This window comes from Balaenoptera borealis (assembly GCF_965194805.1).
Source record: "Balaenoptera borealis genome assembly, chromosome: 12".
Lineage (NCBI taxonomy): Eukaryota > Metazoa > Chordata > Mammalia > Artiodactyla > Balaenopteridae > Balaenoptera > Balaenoptera borealis.
The window spans coordinates 4363289-4382811 of NC_138869.1; the positions used below are offsets into that span (position 1 = coordinate 4363289).

General features: G+C 57.1%; 2 protein-coding genes across 21 annotated transcripts in view; one reads left to right on the forward strand and one right to left on the reverse strand.

The window, feature by feature from the left end:
- The window catches only part of SLC41A3 (solute carrier family 41 member 3), a gene marked incomplete at its 3' end in the record, with an annotated part of 66393 nt that extends 62243 nt beyond the window's left edge, over positions 1-4150 (forward strand). For 4 of the 6 annotated variants that reach the window (XM_082345275.1, XM_082345276.1, XM_082345277.1 and 1 more), the window contains 3 exons: positions 69-203; positions 2127-2275; positions 2902-4150. In XM_082345275.1, coding sequence (XP_082201401.1) covers positions 69-203; positions 2127-2275; positions 2902-3111 — 494 coding nt within the window. Of the gene's footprint in view, positions 1-68; positions 204-350; positions 488-1579; positions 1920-2126; positions 2276-2901 lie in introns of those variants that run through there. The other 2 variants (XR_014232253.1, XM_082345279.1) reach the window with 2 other exon arrangements.
- Positions 1-19523, reverse strand: part of ZXDC (ZXD family zinc finger C) — a 67148-nt gene that overhangs the window by 35139 nt on the left and 12486 nt on the right. For 4 of the 15 annotated variants that reach the window (XM_082345208.1, XM_082345209.1, XM_082345218.1 and 1 more), the window contains exons 7-9: positions 19440-19502; positions 18756-18840; positions 4725-4875 (exon numbers count right to left, since the gene is read on the reverse strand). In XM_082345208.1, the coding sequence (XP_082201334.1) occupies positions 4725-4875; positions 18756-18840; positions 19440-19502 (299 nt within the window). Of the gene's footprint in view, positions 1-785; positions 911-3662; positions 4876-5849; positions 5952-6659; positions 6815-17900; positions 18627-18755; positions 18841-19439; positions 19503-19523 lie in introns of those variants that run through there. The other 11 variants (XM_082345212.1, XM_082345206.1, XR_014232236.1 and 8 more) reach the window with 10 other exon arrangements.

The following is a 19523-nucleotide window of genomic DNA, read 5'->3' on the forward strand; positions in this document are numbered from 1 at the left end:
CTTAAAATAAGGGATAGAACTCAGAGACTGGCATAAAGAAGGAGAAACCAGATTCTCTCTCTTTGCAGGTGTTGGTGGCAACCTGGTGGCCATTCAGACCAGCCGGATCTCCACGTACCTACACCTGTGGAGCACGCCTGGGGTCCTGCCCCTCAGGATGAAAAAATGCTGGCCTAACCCCCGCTCCACATTCTGCAGCTCAGGTGGGTCTGGGGTCTTCCAGAGGCCACGTGGCTGTTTCTTTAAGAATCTGGTGTCTGTGGCAGTAGAGTCCTCAGACCAGCCCCGACACGCCCAAGTGGCCTTCACCGGTCCAGTCGCTCAGCCAGAGGCACACTGACCATCTCCAGGTTACAGTGTGAGATGGAGGAGCCGATCCTACCCCTGGGGACAGGCACGCTCCAGAAGAGCAGACGCACACGGGATTCCAAGTCGTGCTGTGCTCGGAAGGGCCACGGAAAGGCTGACGGGAGGCATCCCCCTCTGAGGACGAGCGGGGGCGGGGGGCTGGGGAGAGGCCCCGAGGGGCAGGCGCTGGTCCTGCAGGGCCCGAAGCTTGAGGAAGGACCACGGAGTCTGTTCTGAGAACCGGGGACCCAACGCGGTGTTGTGTCTTCTGTTACTTTTCAAGTCCTACTCCTCTGCCCCCGCCTGGCTGGGAGGGAGGGGGCCTGGCTATCCGCCCAACCTCCAGCCTCACCTCCTGGGCCAGGACGTGGGGGCTCGTGCCGAGTTGTCTTCCGTGGCTGCTGGCCCTTCGGGTTCTGACCCCCCAGCATCTGGTCTGGGATGCCAGGCAGCAGCTCAGGGACCTCACCTCGTGCTGCTCCCGGGGCTGCGGAGCCCTGGCCAGCCCGCCTCGTCCCTCCACCTTCCAGAATCTTCTGTTCGTTTCATACGACGTCCAGGGCTGCTGGATGAGTGGTGAGAGGTACAAGAAGTGTGTCTGCCTCACCTTGTCTAAAGGGGGGGAGTCCCCGTATATTTTCTGACTTATCTGTATATAGAAAGGCTCTTTACCCTCCCACTGCATGTATTTCAGCGTGCACCTGTCTTAGAATCACAGACTGGGAGCTTATAAACAACACACATTTCTCACAGCTCTGGAGGCTGGACATCCAAGGTCAGGGCACCAGCACATTGGGTGCCTGGTGAGGCCAGCCTCCTGGTCCACAGACAGGGAAGAAGGGGGCGAGGGAGCTCTTCGGGGGCCCTTCACTCATGGGGACTCCACCCTAGTGATCTGACCACCTCCTAACACCATCATTGCGGGTCAGGTCACAACTTATGGATTTGGGGGGAAAACAAACATTCACTCTGCAGCACATACTTCACTGAATTCTCGCTGTTTAGTTTTTCCGTAGTTTTTCTTGAGTTTTAATGCCAGCTGCCAGTAGTAATTATTTTGCTTTTGCCTTTGTAAGTTTTTTTAAAAATCATCTTTTTAAAATAATTAGCCCTCGTCTAAATTTTCACCATGAACAGATTCTGGTGCTTTAGTGTGCGTCCTCACCTTCTTTCTGCAAGTTATTTTACGGTAGACTCTGTAGTTACGTTTGTCCTCCTTTTCTTTCTTTAGCTGATGAAACGCTTTATGGTTAACTCAGAAGGAAACGGAGATGGACTTCTCACTGCAGTTCCTCATTTCTGCCTGAGAAGCTGTCGCGTCCCCACGGGTGGTTTCACAGCGGTTGTAAACTGTGAAACCCCATTTCGCGCAGCGTCTTAAACCCATGAGCTCGGACGCTGAGGAGAGTGTGCTGACGGGCGTCCCCGGGCCCCGCGCGAGGGAGGGGCTGCCCACGCCGGAGCCTTCGGCCCCCCCGAAGCCCCGCACATCCTCCTTCCTCCCCCCGGGGCCTCGGCGTCCCACTCCCCACCACGTCAGCCCGGTCAGCCTTCCGCCTAGTATCCGTCAGGTTTGAAATGACTTTTGTTTCTGCTACTTGATGCTGGTTTTTCTCTCTTCCCTACGACGTCAGCGCCCGAGGGAATGACAGGCCTCGTCCCCGTCGCTAGACACGCTGCACACGCAGCTGCTCCGTGAGCACGGGCAGCAGGAAGAGGGGCCGTGGGCGCCTCACTGCCAGCAGCTCATGCTGCCTCCCCTGCTCTGTTTCTTCCAGAAATCAACTCCACGTCGGCCCGCGTCCTGCTCTTCCTGGTGGTTCCAGGCCACCTCATCTTCTTCTCCATCATCTACCTGGTGGAAGGCCAGTCAGTCCCAAACGACAAAACCTTCGTGGGGCTCTACCTGCTGGTGGGCCTGGTCCAGGTAACGATGGCCCCGGGGTCCCATCCTGGGAGGGGTCCCATCCTGGGAGAGGTCCCTGGACACGCAGGATACAGTCCCCACCTTCCGGAAGTCCATCCAAGCCCAAGGGCGTGATCCAGACGCACTAGTGGCTACAGGCACGTGTGGACTTCAGTCAGGCCGTCTTCTGAGACTCTAGCTGGGAGGGCTGGGGCCTCTGCAGGGTAATGGTGGGCTCCGGTGGGCACGCCCATGAGGGCGGTGTCAGCGTGTCCATGACCCTGAAGGACAGGCTGGGGAGCCTGGGAAACTGTCCAGAGCAGCGGCAGGGAAGTGGCTGTGGGGCCTGGGACCTGACCAGGGCTTCAGGTGCCTCCACGAAGGGCCAGCTGTCCGGAGCTGCCCCGGGCGGGCCTCCGGGAAGTCTGAGCTGCACTTCCAGCCAGACCCCTGTCCGAGTCTCCGAGGCGGTGGGTGGAGCTGGGCGGTGCACGGCCTCCGAGCTGCGCGTCACACCCGAGAGGAGCCCAGGGAGGGCTTGGGGTGGATGTGTCCACTGTGGTGTCCGCTCTCGAGATCTGCTGGTTTCTTGGTCACACAGGGCTTTCTCCTTGGCTATCACCTTGTGTCTCCTCCCCTCGTGACAGGTGACGATCCTGCTGTACCTGGCAGAAGCGACGGTTCGGCTGACGTGGAACCAGGCCCTGGACCCGGATGACCACTGCATCCCCTACCTTACGGGGCTGGGGGACCTCCTCGGGACCGGCCTCCTGGCACTCTGCTTCCTCACCCACTGGCTACTGAGGAGTGAAACGGGGCTGGATGGCACCTCAGAACCAGCATCTGGACCTTCGTAAGGAGCCCAGACGTCCCTGCTGCTCAGGAGAGCCTTCCTTCGTGCCCATGGGAACAGGGTGTGGTTTCTCCCCAGCCGGACCCCCAGGGTGGCCGACCCTGGCCTCTGCCAGTCGGCCGAGGACGCACACACCCTCTGGAGCTGCTGCGGCCTGAGCCCGGGATGGAGCCTGAGGTCAGGAGCGCTTGCCGGCGAGCGTCCGTGCCTGTGTGGAGGGCAGGGCGCTGCGGCCTCAAGACGCTGAACCGAGAGGCGCCTGTGCACCTTGCGGGGGGCACACGCAGCCCAGATGCAGCGCAGCAGGAAGGACACCCCCTGTCCCCGAATTGGGGACGCCCAGCCCTTCCCTCTTCTGCTCTTTTCTCTTTCATTAGAACAAATCTCTGCTTAGACTTTAACGATCAGAGGAGTGTAAAAATAAAACTGGAACCCCAGTTCCACCCCAAGGTGAGTGTGGGATCAGCCCCAATACAAAGAAAGACGGGAAGGGGAATCAGCAAGCTGGACCGGTGGGTTATTGCTACGGATGCAAGGAAAAATGTCAACTTTCCATGCGCGGCTGTACAAAAACTTTTAATTCACTCGCATGAGGAGTTGGGCCCAATGCCAGCAGGGACCTCAGTGCCCAGGAAACGGAACTCCTGAGCACCTCAGGGGGACACCCACTGGGGGTGTGCGGGACAGAGGTCCAGCCGCACGGCCCGGACTCTCCTCCGGCAGGACAGGAGGCCGCCAGGCCTGGCTCCTCGTGGAGGGGCCTCTGGACGACCCGGGGCTTCGGGGAGCACCATCTAGAGATGGAGACACCCCCTCCCCCAATGCAGGACACAGAGGAGTCACTGTAGAAAGCAAAAGTCCTTCCCAAAAGCCCAAAAACTCAAAAGAGACAAACAGAATGGGCAGAGTTGGGATGATTCCAAGCCTGAGAATCAAAACAGCATCTGAACAAAAACAAACACTTCGAAAGGCACAAGGCAAAAAACCATTTCTGAGAGCCCGTGTCTAGTCCACTGATGAACCAATAAATATGTGCAAGTTCACTGACTTGTCTCCTTCTTCAGGACAGACCTCACTCCGTGAAAACACACGGGGACACGTGCACCCCTGCACCCTCAACAAGCCACACGCCATGCACGTACCTCAGTGCTCAGAACGTGGCTGTACAAACCGCTGTCCAATTGCCATTAGATGTTACTACCCAAATACAGAACTCAGAAAAAAAATCATCACTATAAAAGGGTTAACTCTATATTTGGTCTGTGCAGGGGCTGCGACAGGGCCTGGGGGCCTCATCACCCGTCACGTTCCCCTGACACCAGGCCGCCTGGGCCGCTAGACCCGGTGCCACCCCAGCCCAACGGCAACCCCCGCCGAGGGCGGGGACAGCCTGTTCGCACTCAGCCAGACGCTGCGCCCAGTGCGGAAGCCCCGTCAGGGGCCACCGCGGAGGCTCCGTCCTCTTCCCTGGGCGGCCGTTTTTAAACGCAGCAAGCTCAGGCGGATGCAGGCCGCGTGCACAGCCGAGCGGGAAAAGGCACGCTCTGCCCTGAGAGGATGGTACGGCCCCAAACGGGTCCCTGATAAAACGTAAGAAAAACACTTGTGAAAATGTACCCAAAGTCTCTGAAGAACGAGGCCAGCCTTCCAAGCGGCGCCCTCGGCCCAGGCAGAGCTGGTTTCACTGCAGGGCCCACAGGCCGACCGTGCTGCCCGAGCTCCACACGTCCTCGGGCCCAGCGGCCCCTCCGGCTGCAGGGAGCACCTCCTGCGAAAGCAAGCACAGCCGTGAGCTCGGCAACCGCAGCACAGCGCAGGCCCACACGCGCCCCTGGCCTCCCTTCGTGGAAAACACTCGTTTTCCCCCTATTTTAACCATATATTCCTTGAAGGAAAACATTTTAGTATCAACAAAACTAAGCAAAGGTGAACTCAGTCCTCTGCTCTGGGTCTCCTCAGAGAGGAGACTGTCCTCCCTGACCTTTGACCCTCCCCACTCGCTCCGGGAGCGCCCCCCACTCCGAGTCACGGTCACGAGCTGCCGTCCGCGGCATCAGCGCGGACGGGCTCCAGCCACGTGGCCACGCCACCACCACCCGGCCCGCCGCCTGCAGGGAACGGCTGTCAGCACTAGGTTCCAGGCCACGGCGGCCCCCCGCTCACTTGTACACGACCCTGAGATGAGGAACGCCCGACGGCTGGAGGGCACGGCCATGAGGCCTTCCGGACGCTGTGACCACACGCACTCCAGTTCACCCTCCCCCCCGCCCCCCGCGCTCCGTTCAGCATTCACTTCTAACGTGATGGAGAAGGCTGAACAGCCCAATTTGAATTTAAGAAAACCAAAATTACTGTTTGTTTCTTACATACACATTTGAAATTGGATAAGCTACACACTTCATTATTTTATACCCAAATCTCAATTATCCACTGCCACCCATACTCAGCTTAGCCTATTTCCCCACGGGCTAAAATCTGGCCAGCCCACCTTCCACAATTCTAAACGTACGACCCTTGAAGACCGTATTAAATTCCACCCCGTCTACTGTGACGAGTGAATCCCAGCCGTACGCTCCACCTTTCATGTCTCGATCCCTTAGCCACCTCTTCCACAAAGTGGAAAAACACCCTGGCAACCCACCACCCAGCGAGTCCCACGCAAGGCCACCTCAGGGAGAAGCCTCAGGAAGCCGGAAGCTTCGTGAGTCTCAACAAATCCAAAGAGCAAAGAGGCATCCAGACCTGGAGGACGTAGACGGGCAGATCGACAGCAAGCAGGGGTTGGGAGACGGGAGGCTGCGGGCCGGGCGCCAACGGGAAGACCACGTCCCCTGAGGGATCATCCTGGGAAGGCAAGCGCACACGGCTCAGTCACCTTGGCCCGAGGAGTCCCGCTACCTTGAGACGCAGCAGAACCAGCCCACCCGCCTTCCAGGGGCGGCCTGAGGCCCAGCGGTGACCGGAGCCCTCCCCCGAGCCCAGCTCGAGGCCCAGCTGCACGGCCCCGCGGCCCGAGAGCCGAGCACACAGAGGTGCTCAGAGAGGCTGGGTCAGAGCTACACACCCTCAGCGTTTAAACCTCTTCTCTCCCAAAACCCTTCCAAATCATCTTTCAGCCCCTGCAAAGCGAGGCTGAAGGTGACCGTGTCCCCAGAGCCACGGAGGTGGGAGCAGCTGCAGGTCCCCGCTGGCCCGGGCGCAGCCCAAGAGGTGGCCGGCCCTGCCCTGAGGGGCTCCGTGCGGCAGAGAAAATAAGAGAAACAAGCCCAGCACCATTTCCACAAAGGCCACCTCCTCCGGGCGCATCCCGGCACAGGATGAGCCCAGCTGCCTTCACCCGGCCCCGTGAGGAGAGCAAGGAGCCAGACGCACTGCCAGTTGTCTGCGACGCGGCCACGGGACCCCGGGCAGGAGCGGGACGGAGTGCAGAGGGCAGGCTGCAGGGGAGCTGGACACGGGGAATGCGAATCCTGCCCGAGGGGAAGCGTGCACACGGTGGAGTGACGGGCAGGAGGGGTGCCCGACGGGGCGGGGCAGCTCACGGGCTCTTACCTGCAGCAGCTGCACCTGGACGCACGGCAGCGCCACGCCGGGCACCGCGAGGCTGCCCCACAGCCAGGCTCCCGGGCCGGCACGGACGTCACCTTCCCCCGTGCTCAGTGCGGGCCCCGCGGCTCCTGAAACACACAAGGCCCCCAGACTCACGGCTGCCCAGCCAGAGGGAAGAGGCCGAGACCAAGCCTCCGCTTAGAAGCTGAGCAAGGCTCTCATGTCTTCCGCACAGACGGCCCAGGCCACGCCGTCCTCGAGGGTGGACTCCTCCTCACCCTCCAAGCCTGGGGCACGCGGGGTCCCTGACACACGGAGCACGACCAAGCTCACGGAAAAAGAAGGGAGGGAAGCCGGCTGCATCCCCCCACCGCGCCCCCCTACCGGCACCTCAGCACCTGCTAAATGGCTCTTTCTGCCCAGTTTCCTTCACAAAAATCATCACTTTCTTGGTTTCTTAACAACATGCTTTTTAAAAAAATTAAGCACAAAGAAGAAAGAAAACATCCTAACACCCAGAAAGGGTTTTTCTGACACAGGAACCCTGGATTCAGCCCTGGTTCCACCACCAACTCTCCCTGACCCTGGCCAGGTGAGCTGAGCTCTGGCCTGCGGCTCCCACTGCAGAGCGTGGGGAGGGCGGACCAGGCGGGCGTGCTCAGGGTGCAGGGCCGAGCCCAGCGCACAGCGAGCACCGGGGGTGGAGGCGCTGCCACTGCTGGGTGGACACAGGCAGGGGAACGGCCTCCCACAGACGACCTTACGGTGAGCAGCACACAAGCTCACTCAATGAAAGCACTCAATTAAATGTTGTTGAATTTAACAACGTCAAAAGAACAAGTGAGGCTGAACGACTTGCTACTTCCAGAAAACATGTCCTCAGGAAAACGTCTAACTGACCTCAAGTTAAAGATGAAAACCACGAGAGGCTGGCCGGCTATTTAGGTTCTGTCTCCCTTCTGACGGGCACGGTTGGCTCTGCTGCCCGACAAGCCCGCCTGCGGGCCCCATCCCCGGGGTCTCGCTGCAGACTCCCCTCCACGTGTGTCCTCTGGGTCCAGCCCCAGTTCTCCGCCTGCCCCAGGAGCCTGGCCCCTGCTGCTCCCAGCAGGACTCACTCCCTCCCCTTCGACAGGGAGGAATTCAATGTCCCCCCGTCCTCCTGGGGCCTGTGCTGTTCCAGCCACCTCTGGAATTTTACCTGAATCATTGTTATGCTTTGAAGTCTTTTATCACCCTCATACATTTCCCCGCAATACAAATCTGTACATAAATTGAAATTTTACTTATTTTTAAAGTTTTCTTAAATATACTTTCTAGAAGTGAACATCCTTCATCTGAAAAAGTGAGTTACCATTGCAATTATCAGAAACGCAAACCCAGTCAAAATAAGACACATTAAACTCTGATAATTATGAAATATTAAAAGGAAAATTACACTGAACAATGTATCGAGAGGAGTGCACTGCCGGCCTGCTCCCAGGTGGCTCGTGTCTGTGTGAGCACCGAGACTGCTCAACATACATTTCTGCCAATTAAAAAAATGTTTTCATAAAATGCTCACGTGCTTTAAATACAGTTTCATCCCAACTGTGCAGCTGAAGATTCAGCTCATTTATGTTGGACGAAGCCCATGTAGCACGGTCAGCCTTACTCTGCTGAAGGGTCTGACTTCATTTTTTAATCCAAATGAACATACCAAGACATGCTTCAAAGAATATCATGAAACCACTATGGAGTAAATTAAGGAAGGCCCCAAATAATGCATCTTTTGAAGTCAGTTTTAAAAGTAGGCAAGATTTAAATGATGTATATCTAATATTCATTATGTAGTCATACAGCATAAAGATGAGATCAATCTGAGCCATTTCTCCTTATTTATGCTGCAATGACTCAGTGCCAGCTGTGTGGGTCTCGCTCTAAGTTATCTGTGAAACGAGAGCTATGATCAAAGCTTTGCTTTCATTCATGAATGTGGGCACGTATGCTACTCAACTAGGGGGAAATTAAGTAAAAATCACATGTACAAATCAGAAATAAACCCCACTAATTTTTTCTACACATCACGATTCCGCATTTCCTTCATACTTAACGGAAGACAGGTCCACACTGCTAAAAAGCGAGTAACTAGAATATCACTGTTAGTAAGACGAAGCGAAGTCAGTTTTAACTACTGTATCAGCACACACTTAACCTGAAAGAAATCACCTAAGTCCTCTTTTCAACGTGTACCTTCAATCCAGTGTCTGGGAACCTGGTGACCCCACAGACCCCACGGCTACATTTACAGGCATCAGTGCCGCTGGCGTGAAGGGCTCTCTCTCGCCCGGGGCTCCCCCCCGGCCCCGTCCAGGTAACGACCGGGCCCGGGACAGGAGGCCCGCAGCCGAAAGCGGCCCCCGTGCGGGCGCCTGTGCCACCTGGCCTTCCTGGACCCTCTCCTCCAGCAGCTCGTCTCGCGGCAGCAGCGGGGGCTGGGAAGCTGAGGGTATCCAAGGAAGTGCGCCTCCCACAGGCCCACCACACACCCCAACTCCAAGCACCTCGACACGCGGCCCTGGGAGGCCTGCCGGAGGGTGGGCAGGCAAACTGGCCACGTCCACCTGTACAGGGCTCGTCCCCGGACCAACCCACGGGGCCTGGCCGAGGGGCTCGGGGAAGACCCTGGCCTGTTCCGTACTCTCCCGAGGGGTGTGGTGAGGCTGGTGGAGACACAGCGGGCGTCTGTGGAGGGAAAGGGGCAGGAGGGCCTGCAGTGGCCCCCGACGCGACGCTAGTAGAGAACGCATGGAGGCTGGGGTCCCCCAGGCCCCTCACGCCCAAGACCCAGGCAGAGCACCGCCGTCGGCACCACGAGGAAGGGACCCTGACCCCCACGGAGCGGGCGTCGCCCAGACTCCCTGCTCGAGCCATCGCGGTGGGTGTTCTGTTACACGACCCCAAATGACAGACTGTGCAATCGGGTACTGTGTCATCGACACTCAAGACGGCCTCAAATTAACCCCACGCCTGAGCGTGACGGAGAAGTCCGTCTCTGCGGATGCCTGAAGGCACACGAACGCAAACCGAGGGTCGCCACACGGAGCCCACGACGACCACGCAGCCCCGAGTCCTCACCAGTAAAAGATGCCGCGGCGCTAAACATAACGTGACTCATTTAATTAACAAGCCGATCAAAAGAAAAATCAAACTTCCTCTTCCACGGTGGAAATCCACAAACTCTTACCAGGCAGGCAATCTTCACACCGAACTGAGTATTCTCCACATTTATCCAAAACGCTGATCTGTGCTGGGTGACTTTAAGGGAGAGGAGAGTAAATCCAGCCAGCAGATACACTTCCACTAAGCAGACCTCAAAAGACCATCCTCTTTGGGCCTCAAACGGCAGGGTGAGCTGGACTCCACGCTGCATACCGGAGCCCTGGCCCATCCGTGAACTGCGGGACCCCCAGCTCCCCTTCCAGAGCCCAGCGAGACCAGGGGAGGCCGGCAGCACAGAGCCAGCTCAGACCACGTGCGCGCCCACCCCAGCTCCGCCGCGAGGCCCTGGCAAGCACACCCCTGCGCCGCAGAACCTGCCCTCCGCGCCCAGTGGGCAGGGGGACCACGTGGTCACTCTCCACTGGGGTTCCTCGTCGGAGACACAGAGCACATCAAGAAACTGCAGGGACCGCTCCCTCCACTCCTGCAAGGAAGGAGATCCGACAGGACACAGCGTGGACGCAGAGGCACTGGGGCTGAATTCTCAGTTTCTGACGTGTTCAGTCCTACACAGCTGTCGAGAAGATGCGCTACAAAAACAGATCATTCCCAAGGAGAGACGTTCACGTTATTAACAGGAAAGAGCAAAGTACTGTATCATTTCTTCCAGATAAGGATATACGTGCAGTTTATACACATGGAAAACGACTACCATCAAAACGAAGGACGTGGTCTCCCAGGGCGGTGGAGCACAGGCCAAGTGAGTAAGAAGCCACTTCCTTTCTCCCCGCCTAAGCCAGCGTCACCAGAGCCACTCACCAGACCCCACGCTCTGCTCCGCGCCCAGTGTCCCACGGGCCAGCCCGCCTCAGGCCCCCAGGGCCCTCCCACCACTTCTCTTTCCTGAAGACGCACCAAGAGACTCACCAAGTTCATCTTCCAAAGGAACTGAAGCTTGACAGGGGGCTTTAAGTTCCTTTGGGATTTTCAAGGAACTGAATAAAAGACGTAAGTCAACACTAGAAGGAGAGCGTTTCAAGCCAGTATGGGGAGGCCCGAGCAGGCCTCATCCAGGCCTGGCGCCCTTGTCACCGGGGGTCCCGAGACACCTTGTTACTGTTAGCGCCGTTATAAGTGAGATCTGTCTTTTATTACTTTTTTTCTGATTATTCTAATAGAAAAGCTAGAATCTGATATTTGCAAGTTCATTGTGCAATCAACTACCTATCCTTCCCCCTTATTTCTAATGATTGGAGTCAATTCCCTTGGGTTTATAACCATCATCGGAAAGCAATGACCGCTTCTCCCTACGTACCTACCCTCCTCCAAACTTCCGCAGATGTGCCTAACACCCCTGTGCTGTTGCCCGGCTGCTTCTTCCCGACTGTGATGGGAAATGACGCTGCCAGTCTGACTTGCTTATTAGGGAAATCTTTCTGGTTCCTAAGGATGAAGGTTTATGATTTTTAAAAATCAGCCATAATGACTTTTATCAACTGCCTTGTTTGGCACTGGTAAGGACACAACAGTGCCCACCCCGACCCCAACCCTAGAGAGGCCGTTGTCCGGGCCGCGTGCTGGCTCCCGGGGGCCCCGCATCCGCCTCACTCGCGGCTGGTGAGACGCGGCCTTCCCGCATGCGACGTGGCGCCGCCAGGCCCCTGAAGGCTCCGCAGCCTGCACCGTGGGGTCCGTCCCCCTCAGGTTCCTACCCAGAAAATGGGGCGTCAGCAGCCACGCCTCAGGCTGCCGTGAGGACGTGGAGAGGCAACGGGGTCGGGGGAGCCCAGGACGCAGGGCACAGGACCAGCCCTCGTCTACGAGGAACTCTGTGGGACACCGGGTGGGACGGGGCACCCGTGTGCCGAAGCTCACGCTGCTGGCCGTGCGCCGAGTACAGGCGTGTGTGTGTTTCCAGGGACGAACAGACGAGCCCACACCCACACGCGCTGATGAGGGAGCAGGGGCACCCTGCCCACACCAAGGGGCCGAGGGGCCCTCAGCGAGGTCTGCGGTCACAGAAGCAGCCGCAACATCACTGCCCCTCAAAGGTGCTTCTCGCTGGGGGTCGGTCAGGGCCCAGTGGCACGCAGGGACACCGTGGTGTGGCACCCAGAGGGGCTCCGTGCAGGCAACAGGGACGCGGGTGACGGTGCACTAAGGCACAGCTCCTGGGCAGCACCTCAGGAGGGCAGTGCCGCCCCAAAGTCCAGGAGGGGGACAGCACACAGGGCCAAAACCACGGCAGGGCCACCCCGCAGGAACGGGCCAAGGAACACAGCACGAGCGAGGTCCTGGTCCCCTCCTCCTGCCCACCTCCCAGGACGGGAAGGCCAAGCCACTCCCGCTGGGAAGGGCAAGGTGAGGACCCACCCAGAAAGGTGGACGGACCCCCAGAGCGAGCCAGGGCCGTCCACCGTGCAGGCCTGCGGGGCGCACGGCCAGCCAGGCCCAGGGCCGGTGGAGGGGGCGGTCTACGCGGACGGGAGTCCTCCGCCCAACCGCAAAGCCGGGGCCTGAAGCACACACGGTCCTGCCCGCTGCTCTCCTTAATCTGCTCCCACGGCCGTACGGACGGTCTGTGAGCGCGAACCGTGAGCACCCGGCGAGACCCACGGCCTTCCCTGCACACTCTCCAGCCCCGCGCCCCCGCCCAGGCTGCGTCCTGCCTGGGTCGCAGGGTCCTCCGAGGCCCTCACGCACTCACGGGAACGGGCAGAGCTGCCCTCGCCGCTTCTCAGAGCGTGTGCTCAGCCGCCCGGCCCTGCCTGCCCGGGGCACCCTCACCGGCACCACGCTGACCTCGGTGGGCGGACCCCAAGAAGCCCCCTGCTCTCCTTGCCTGCTCCGTGTCCCTATGGTTTATTTTCACAAGAACAGGTGGAACGATCCTTTAGAAAATACCTCGTCCCTCTTCTAATCACGCTCTCACGGGCACCCAGTTCTGACGGTGACCCAGAGGCCCCAAGCGGCCCGGCCTCCGGCTGGCTCCGAGCTCGTTCCCCAAACGCTCCCAGCCAGTTGCTCTGGACACAGGGCCTGTGCTGAGCGCACCCTCTGGACTCGGGCCTCGCCAGGACTGCCCGTCACCGCGTGTGTCCACGCGAGGCCTCTGCCCTACGCGAGCCTGCGAAGCGTCGAGGACCGGCTCGTGCTGCTCACGCGCCTCCTGACACACTGTGATCGCAGGAGCCCCTGCCCGCGGCGTCCCAGGCCAGTTCTGTCCCCTCCCCTTCAGGTCCGCCCACTTGGGAAATGTCCTCCGTGTGACAGGCGCCTTCTCCACTGTCCTTCCTCCAAGCTGCGGCCACAAAGGGCACTGCTGTGGCCGAAACGGGGCACTTGGGCAACATCTCAGCCCCGTCACCTTCCGGGGGATCCTCCCGGGTTCTCTTCTCTGAGTCACTGTCTGTCCCCTCCCTGCAGGTCGTGCTCACTCCTCTCAGTTTATTTCAAGGGCCAGAAGCTCCGGGACAACACTGACACAAGGGGACGACGGCGGTGAGTCCGAGCAGGACGCCTCTGGTGACCCACCGTTAGGGTGGGGTTGGCTTCTGGCTACAGAACCTTCCTTCCATTCCTATTTCCATCAGGAACAGAAACCAATTTTTAGAATAAAGAGAGGATCTGTTGAGAAGACAGTACCATTCCTCAGGGACCCTTCACTGTGAGACCTGAGTAGCAGACTTCCTACCGCGATCACCTCAGGCTGCCTAACCCGCTGGGGGACAGCAGACCAAATGTGCTGCCGAACCCCAAGTGTGTTTTCTGGGGAGCGGCGTTCTATTTTCAGAAGTCACCATCCTGGAGACGCCCAGGCCATGGGCGATTCCCGTTCCCGAGGCCCCTTGGCACCGCGCCTCCACCAGGAGCAGACCCGCCCACAGCTCAGCCCCGGAAACACTCACTCCATCCACGGCGTCCAACCGCTGGTTTCTGAGTAATGATGATTTCTGTCTTCTCGGAAAATCACGCATCTTGTTGCAAGGACTCCAACTTATAATCACGTAGTATAGAGGATTTCTGTTTACTTTCCACTGAATCTGTGGAATTCACTTACGCTTCCCCTTTATCCTTTGTAAAACTGCTCAGACAGATGTAGCAAATGGCAGCCCAGGAGCTGTACCCACTTAAGGCTGCTCTGTTTGGCCCACACAGATTTTTTAAAAATCTGAGTAGGTTTTCACACTTAAGCGTCAAAATCAGGATTTCTGACTCATCTTAGTCTGTTCTGTTTCCATCTTGAAAGACTCAGCCCCTCCCCCTTGTTCAAGAGGAAGGCGCCCTGCTCGGCGCACCCGCCCCTCCCACACAGAACCACCACCACCAACCTTCCAGGGCTGCAGGCACTGCACCCGCCTCAGCCCAGCGCAGCCCTGCAGGAACGCCAGCCCCGCGGGAACCCCCAGCCCCGCGGGAACCCCCGGCCCCGCGGGAACCCCCGGCCCCGCGGGAACCTCAGCAGGTGCTCCTCTGCCCATTTTACAGAGGAGAAGGCTGGGGCCCGAGAGGCTGCCACCACACGGCCACCTGCTCCTCCTGGAAGTCTCTAACCAGCTCCTATTTCTTCTTTCACCCAAGAGTTTTTACTACGTTTTCTTTTGTTTTCCAAGTGATTATTACTGTGTTTTACCACATTACGGTCAAAAACGTGTACTACCAAGCTGTTTTTTCCTAGACTTTGCTATGGTTTTCCTGACGCCTAATTTGTTCAGTTTAATTTATATAAATATTCCACTGTCATGGAGTAGAATCTATTACAACAACTTTACTAATCCCACTGTAAACATATTTTACATCTTTATTTTTTCTGCTTGTTCTGCAAATAATTAAATTAACAAATTCCAATACTGCTAGGTTTTTATCCAGTTCTCCTGGAGTTCCATCTGTGTTTACTTCATATTGTTTGATACTGTAAGTTTTCACATAAATATTCATACAAACGGTCACAAGTCATGGTAAGACTGCTGATTATGTGTGAACAGCAACCAAACATAGGGAAAGCCTTCTCTGCCCAACTGTTTTTCTTTGAATTCTATGCTTCTGATATTAGTATTAACACCCCGCTTTGTAATTTTTCTTTTTTGTTTTGCTTTATCTTGTCTCAATTCTAACCTTCTAAATACTCCTGTCCACAACATGTCTCTCCTGGACATCGTGTGGCTGGGATTTTGCTTTCTGCCTCAGTCAGAACAGTGGGGGAGTCCCACTCATTTACGTTTTCACTGCCACACACACGTGTGTGTTCTGCTGGCTATACCTCCTCCGGTGGGCACCACGCTTTCCCTCCTTCCCTGCCCTTAAAGGGCAGAAAGTGCACATCCGTTCACAGTTGTCAAGTTGGGTACATTCCTTTTTTAAAGCTTATTTTGCTAACTGTCAGCTTCAAGAATAAAAGTTTCTCTTTTACGTTGAGAAAATATTCTTGGTTTGAGGGGGGAACCTCAGCACTCAACAGCAACCCAATGGGAACAGTCTTGGATTTTAGACCCTATGTCCACTCTTCAAATCGTTCAGCCTACACATTCCATAAGAACGAACGGGCGCACTGCACTGAACCTCGGCGACACCGCGAGGCCACTGTGTGTACACGACTCCACCTACATTCCTGCTCCTGCAGCTTCCCTGCTCTTGGACCTATTACACCACATCCCAACACCCAGGAAGCCCCCAAACCCAGGTTTCTCCCAAGTTTGGTGCCAAAAAGAATGTAGCAGCAACATGCGACCCGAAAGCACGTGAAGACACTTTACAGTCTTACTGACTCACTTAAGTGAATGCGTTTCACTGAAAAGCCAACACCAGAACTAGGCGTGGTGAGAAATACAGAATGTGCGTGCCACACTGCCACCCTAAAACGCAACACACTCTGAATCCGAAGCACAGCAGCGTGGGTTCACGTGCATGCATCTACTTCCCAGCACGCCCGCCGGGCGTCCCGAGGCAGCAGCGCCCTGGGGCAACAGGCAGCGGCACAACCCGCACCCGGCGTGGGAACGGGCGCCCTGAGAAGCGGCTGCTCCAGGGCTGGGCCTGGGGGTGCCAACAAGTGAGGGGAGTGCCCCCCAAGAACCATGATGGGGCCTGGCAGGAGGGCATAAGAATGCAACCAAAAGAGCTGCCAGCGGCCAAAGGTGGAACAATTCGAGCAGCAAAATAAACCCTGACAGTATCGATTATAACCCAGCACTAATTATATTCCGCTAAAAGATAAAGTCAATGTCTTTAAGCCTGTACTGATATAACTGACTGAACTGATAAGGGGAGAGAAGGGACAACTGTTCCTTCCAGAAAATTCTAATTAACACACGCACAGGAGGAGGGAGATGGAAAATCGCCGTTAGACCACCACAGTAACGACAGCACAGGCCAAGCTGTCCTCACACGCGGAACAAGCGGGCGGGTGAGGAGAACAGACCTCGCACACCGTGGGACCGGGCGAACCTTGCCCCGTGGCCCAGCCCCCGGGAAGGAGTCTCGAGGCCTCTGGAACGCGCCATCCGGCAGACAGGCCCCTTCGGACGGTCTGACAATGTGACTCGGGGCGGCAGCCTTGGGCCACAGGGGCAGCTCGGCCTCCAGAGGGGGTGGGGCCGTCAGCACTAACCACAGCGCCAGGGACGGGGCGGCGGGTAACTTCGCTGGGAGTGTCCTCTGCCCGCAGCCAACTGTACTGTGTGTCCCTTTGCTGCAATAATACATAACCATGGGTTCTGAGCCCTTCTAGAGAATTCGTGAACCCAGAGAGTCACAGGGACCCTCAAACTTGCTGGTGGTGTGAGAGTGGGGTAATCCTGCAGGTCTGCACTCCAGCCCAAAGTAGCCACCTCAAAACAGACATTTATCGCTACAAAGGGAAAACCAGGAACTTCACCATGGAGGACACAGCGGACCCCACCTTAACCCAGGGGCCAACGTCAGCTCTGCCCCAATACGTTTACTGCGTGGACCCCGAGAAGATGCAGGGACAAGGGCACCTCACTTTGGGCCCCTCAAAACACACAACCTTGGTCCAATCCAGAGAAAGCACCAGACAGACCCGAAGGGAGGGACGACCTGGACCGAAGGGCCAGCATCTCGACAGGAGCATCTGGAAGGTCGAGGAGCAGACACAGAGGAAGAGGCCGAGGGGCTGACCCAGGACCCGGGGCAGAAGAGGGCCCCAGGGGACCGTCACGTGCACATGAGGTCCGAGCCCATCAGTGGCCCGTGGCCCCAGTCCTTCCCCAGCTTTGTGGACACACGTGATCTCAGAACACGTCCACACGGGGGAGGCTGGGTGGAGGGCACCACAACTGGGGACAACACACATGGAAGCGTGTTTCTGCAAGTCTAAAATTCCACCAAAGTAAAGGGTCGGGGGAAACACACAGCTGGCCCCGAGGGTTCTGGGAACGGGGCTGTGGGTTTCTATTTATGTTCCTCTACCTCTTGGCTGTTACGGGACACGAGGGCGTTCAAGGTCACGTGGGGGCAAAGGTGAGCCTACACACCCCAAGGAGAAACTCTTCTCCTGCCTTCACGTGTGAAGGCTGCATACTGGACAGGATCCAGATTTCTATGTCCCTTGAAAGTCGATAGGATGTTTAAATCAATGAGCGTATGAAGTACCCTGACCACCCCTGGAGGATGCAAAGAAACCAGCTAGCTCGTTATTTTGAAAACTGATTAAGAGACAAATGCAGACATTTCTGCTGGCTTTCCTGTATGAGCAGAAGTATTCTAGCTTAAAATGGGAAAGACATCAGCTTCCTCCTGCAGCCTGGTGATTAACAGTCCAGACCCTGGGCGTCCGCAGCTGGGCCGGCCGTCAGGGCCCCACAGGCTCTAAGTCGAGTCAGAGCAAAGCCTCCAGCCGGAGCAACTGGTTTACAGGAAACACGGAGACAGAGCGACCTGTTACCCTGAAGTACGAGACCCGCCAACCCGATGGGGCAAACTGCCCAGCCTCCAGCGGACGCGCGTACACGCACACGCACACGTACACGCACACACACACGGGCAGGGCTACGAATGTGAAAGAGACCCCAGACATGCAACAACCAACAGGAAATACGGGCCTTACTTGGCTGATTAGAATAAACAGGTATAAAAACATTCATGGCATCTGAAACGACTAAAAATGGGAACGCTGGCTAGATATTGATTTTAAGGAAACATGTACTGCTAACTCCTGAAGAAGTGATAACAGTGCCTGGCGTGTATTTAAGTGTCCTTGTTTTTAAAAAGATAACGCTGAAATATTACAAAAACCATGAAAACAAAACTTTCTCTACAGATGCCGCCCCAGAGCAGCTCCACCTCCACGGAGCTGAGGCCCCGGCCCCTCACCAACTGTGCCCTCGTGGACGCCACCACCACCTGCCGCCGCCATCTCTGAAGCTCCCACCCCCCGACCTTCGGGAACCGCAGGGCTGGCCCTCCTCGGCACAGCGAACGCTGACAGGGCCCACGCTCACCGGGGGGCACTATTTACTGCCCCAGAGAGGAGGGCGCTACCATTACGTGAAATAAGACGCTGTCGTATTAAGAAGATGTAAAATGGTATACAGCTAATCCTACATACCTTTTGACATTTTAAAACATATTTTAGATAAATATTTTTTATAAAGTGAAATCTACAAAATAACGCTATTTGAAGAATTCAGCATCACCTTCACAAAAGGACTGACTGCAGTTTCCCTTAAGCACCGTGCCCACTATCCCATTTTCAGGATGGATGGAGGAGGTCACAAACTAGCAGGTCCTGTCTGGTCCACTTAGTGTTTTCTAAAAATTCAAACAAGATGCCGACACTTTAAAATCAGCAGCGACCCTGCACTGGGGATCCACAGCGCCACATGCCCCCTGGGGGGCCCCACGAGACGCGCCCGGCCCCCTCCCCGCACACAGCCTCACCTGTGTGGCTCCCAGCTCCTTTCTGCTTTTTTTCCTTGGCTAGTTGAATGGCTCGGGAATCAGTTCTTGCTGAGCCCCCGCCTTCCTGAGACCAAAGAAAAGCATATCAGTCACAGGACCCAAACAGTAGAGGGAGGGGAGCAGGGGACCTACTGAGCGCGGGGTCTGCTTCCTGAACAGACCCCAGCAAAGGCTCAGAGAATCAAATGCCACATCCAGTGACAGCGACCGCTGCACGGAGTCTGAGCTGGAACCATACACGTGATTTTATTATCCAGGGAAGCAAAGTTTATTCCTTCAAAGTCTAAAACGTACTAAAATATTTTACACAGAAACCAGCTTAAAGTGAACTGCAGACCGCTCTGCTGTCTGAAACACAGAACCAGTGTCCTCAGTGACCAGGACTCACTGACTGCGGCCCCTCCCCGGGGTTCAGGACGTGTCACACCACGCCCGCGTGGCCACCCCGGGGGCCCAGGCCGTGTGCCCCACGGAGGCTGCTCAGGGCAGGTGCTCCACTCAGGGTCTCACCCGGCAAAGCAGAGCAGTAAGTGCATCACTGAACCGGGGCATTTACCGAGGGACCTGACGTACGCACACGGGACTGGGGGCGCCACACCCCTGCGGACGCATGGCGAGGACACGGTGGAACCCTCGTCCCCGCAGAGAGAGGCTCGGGCGTACCTGCGGCCCCTTCGCCACGCGCCTTCTGGGCTCACAGATGCCCGGCTGGCTCACGTCACACAGCTAGCGAGAGAACGGACAGGG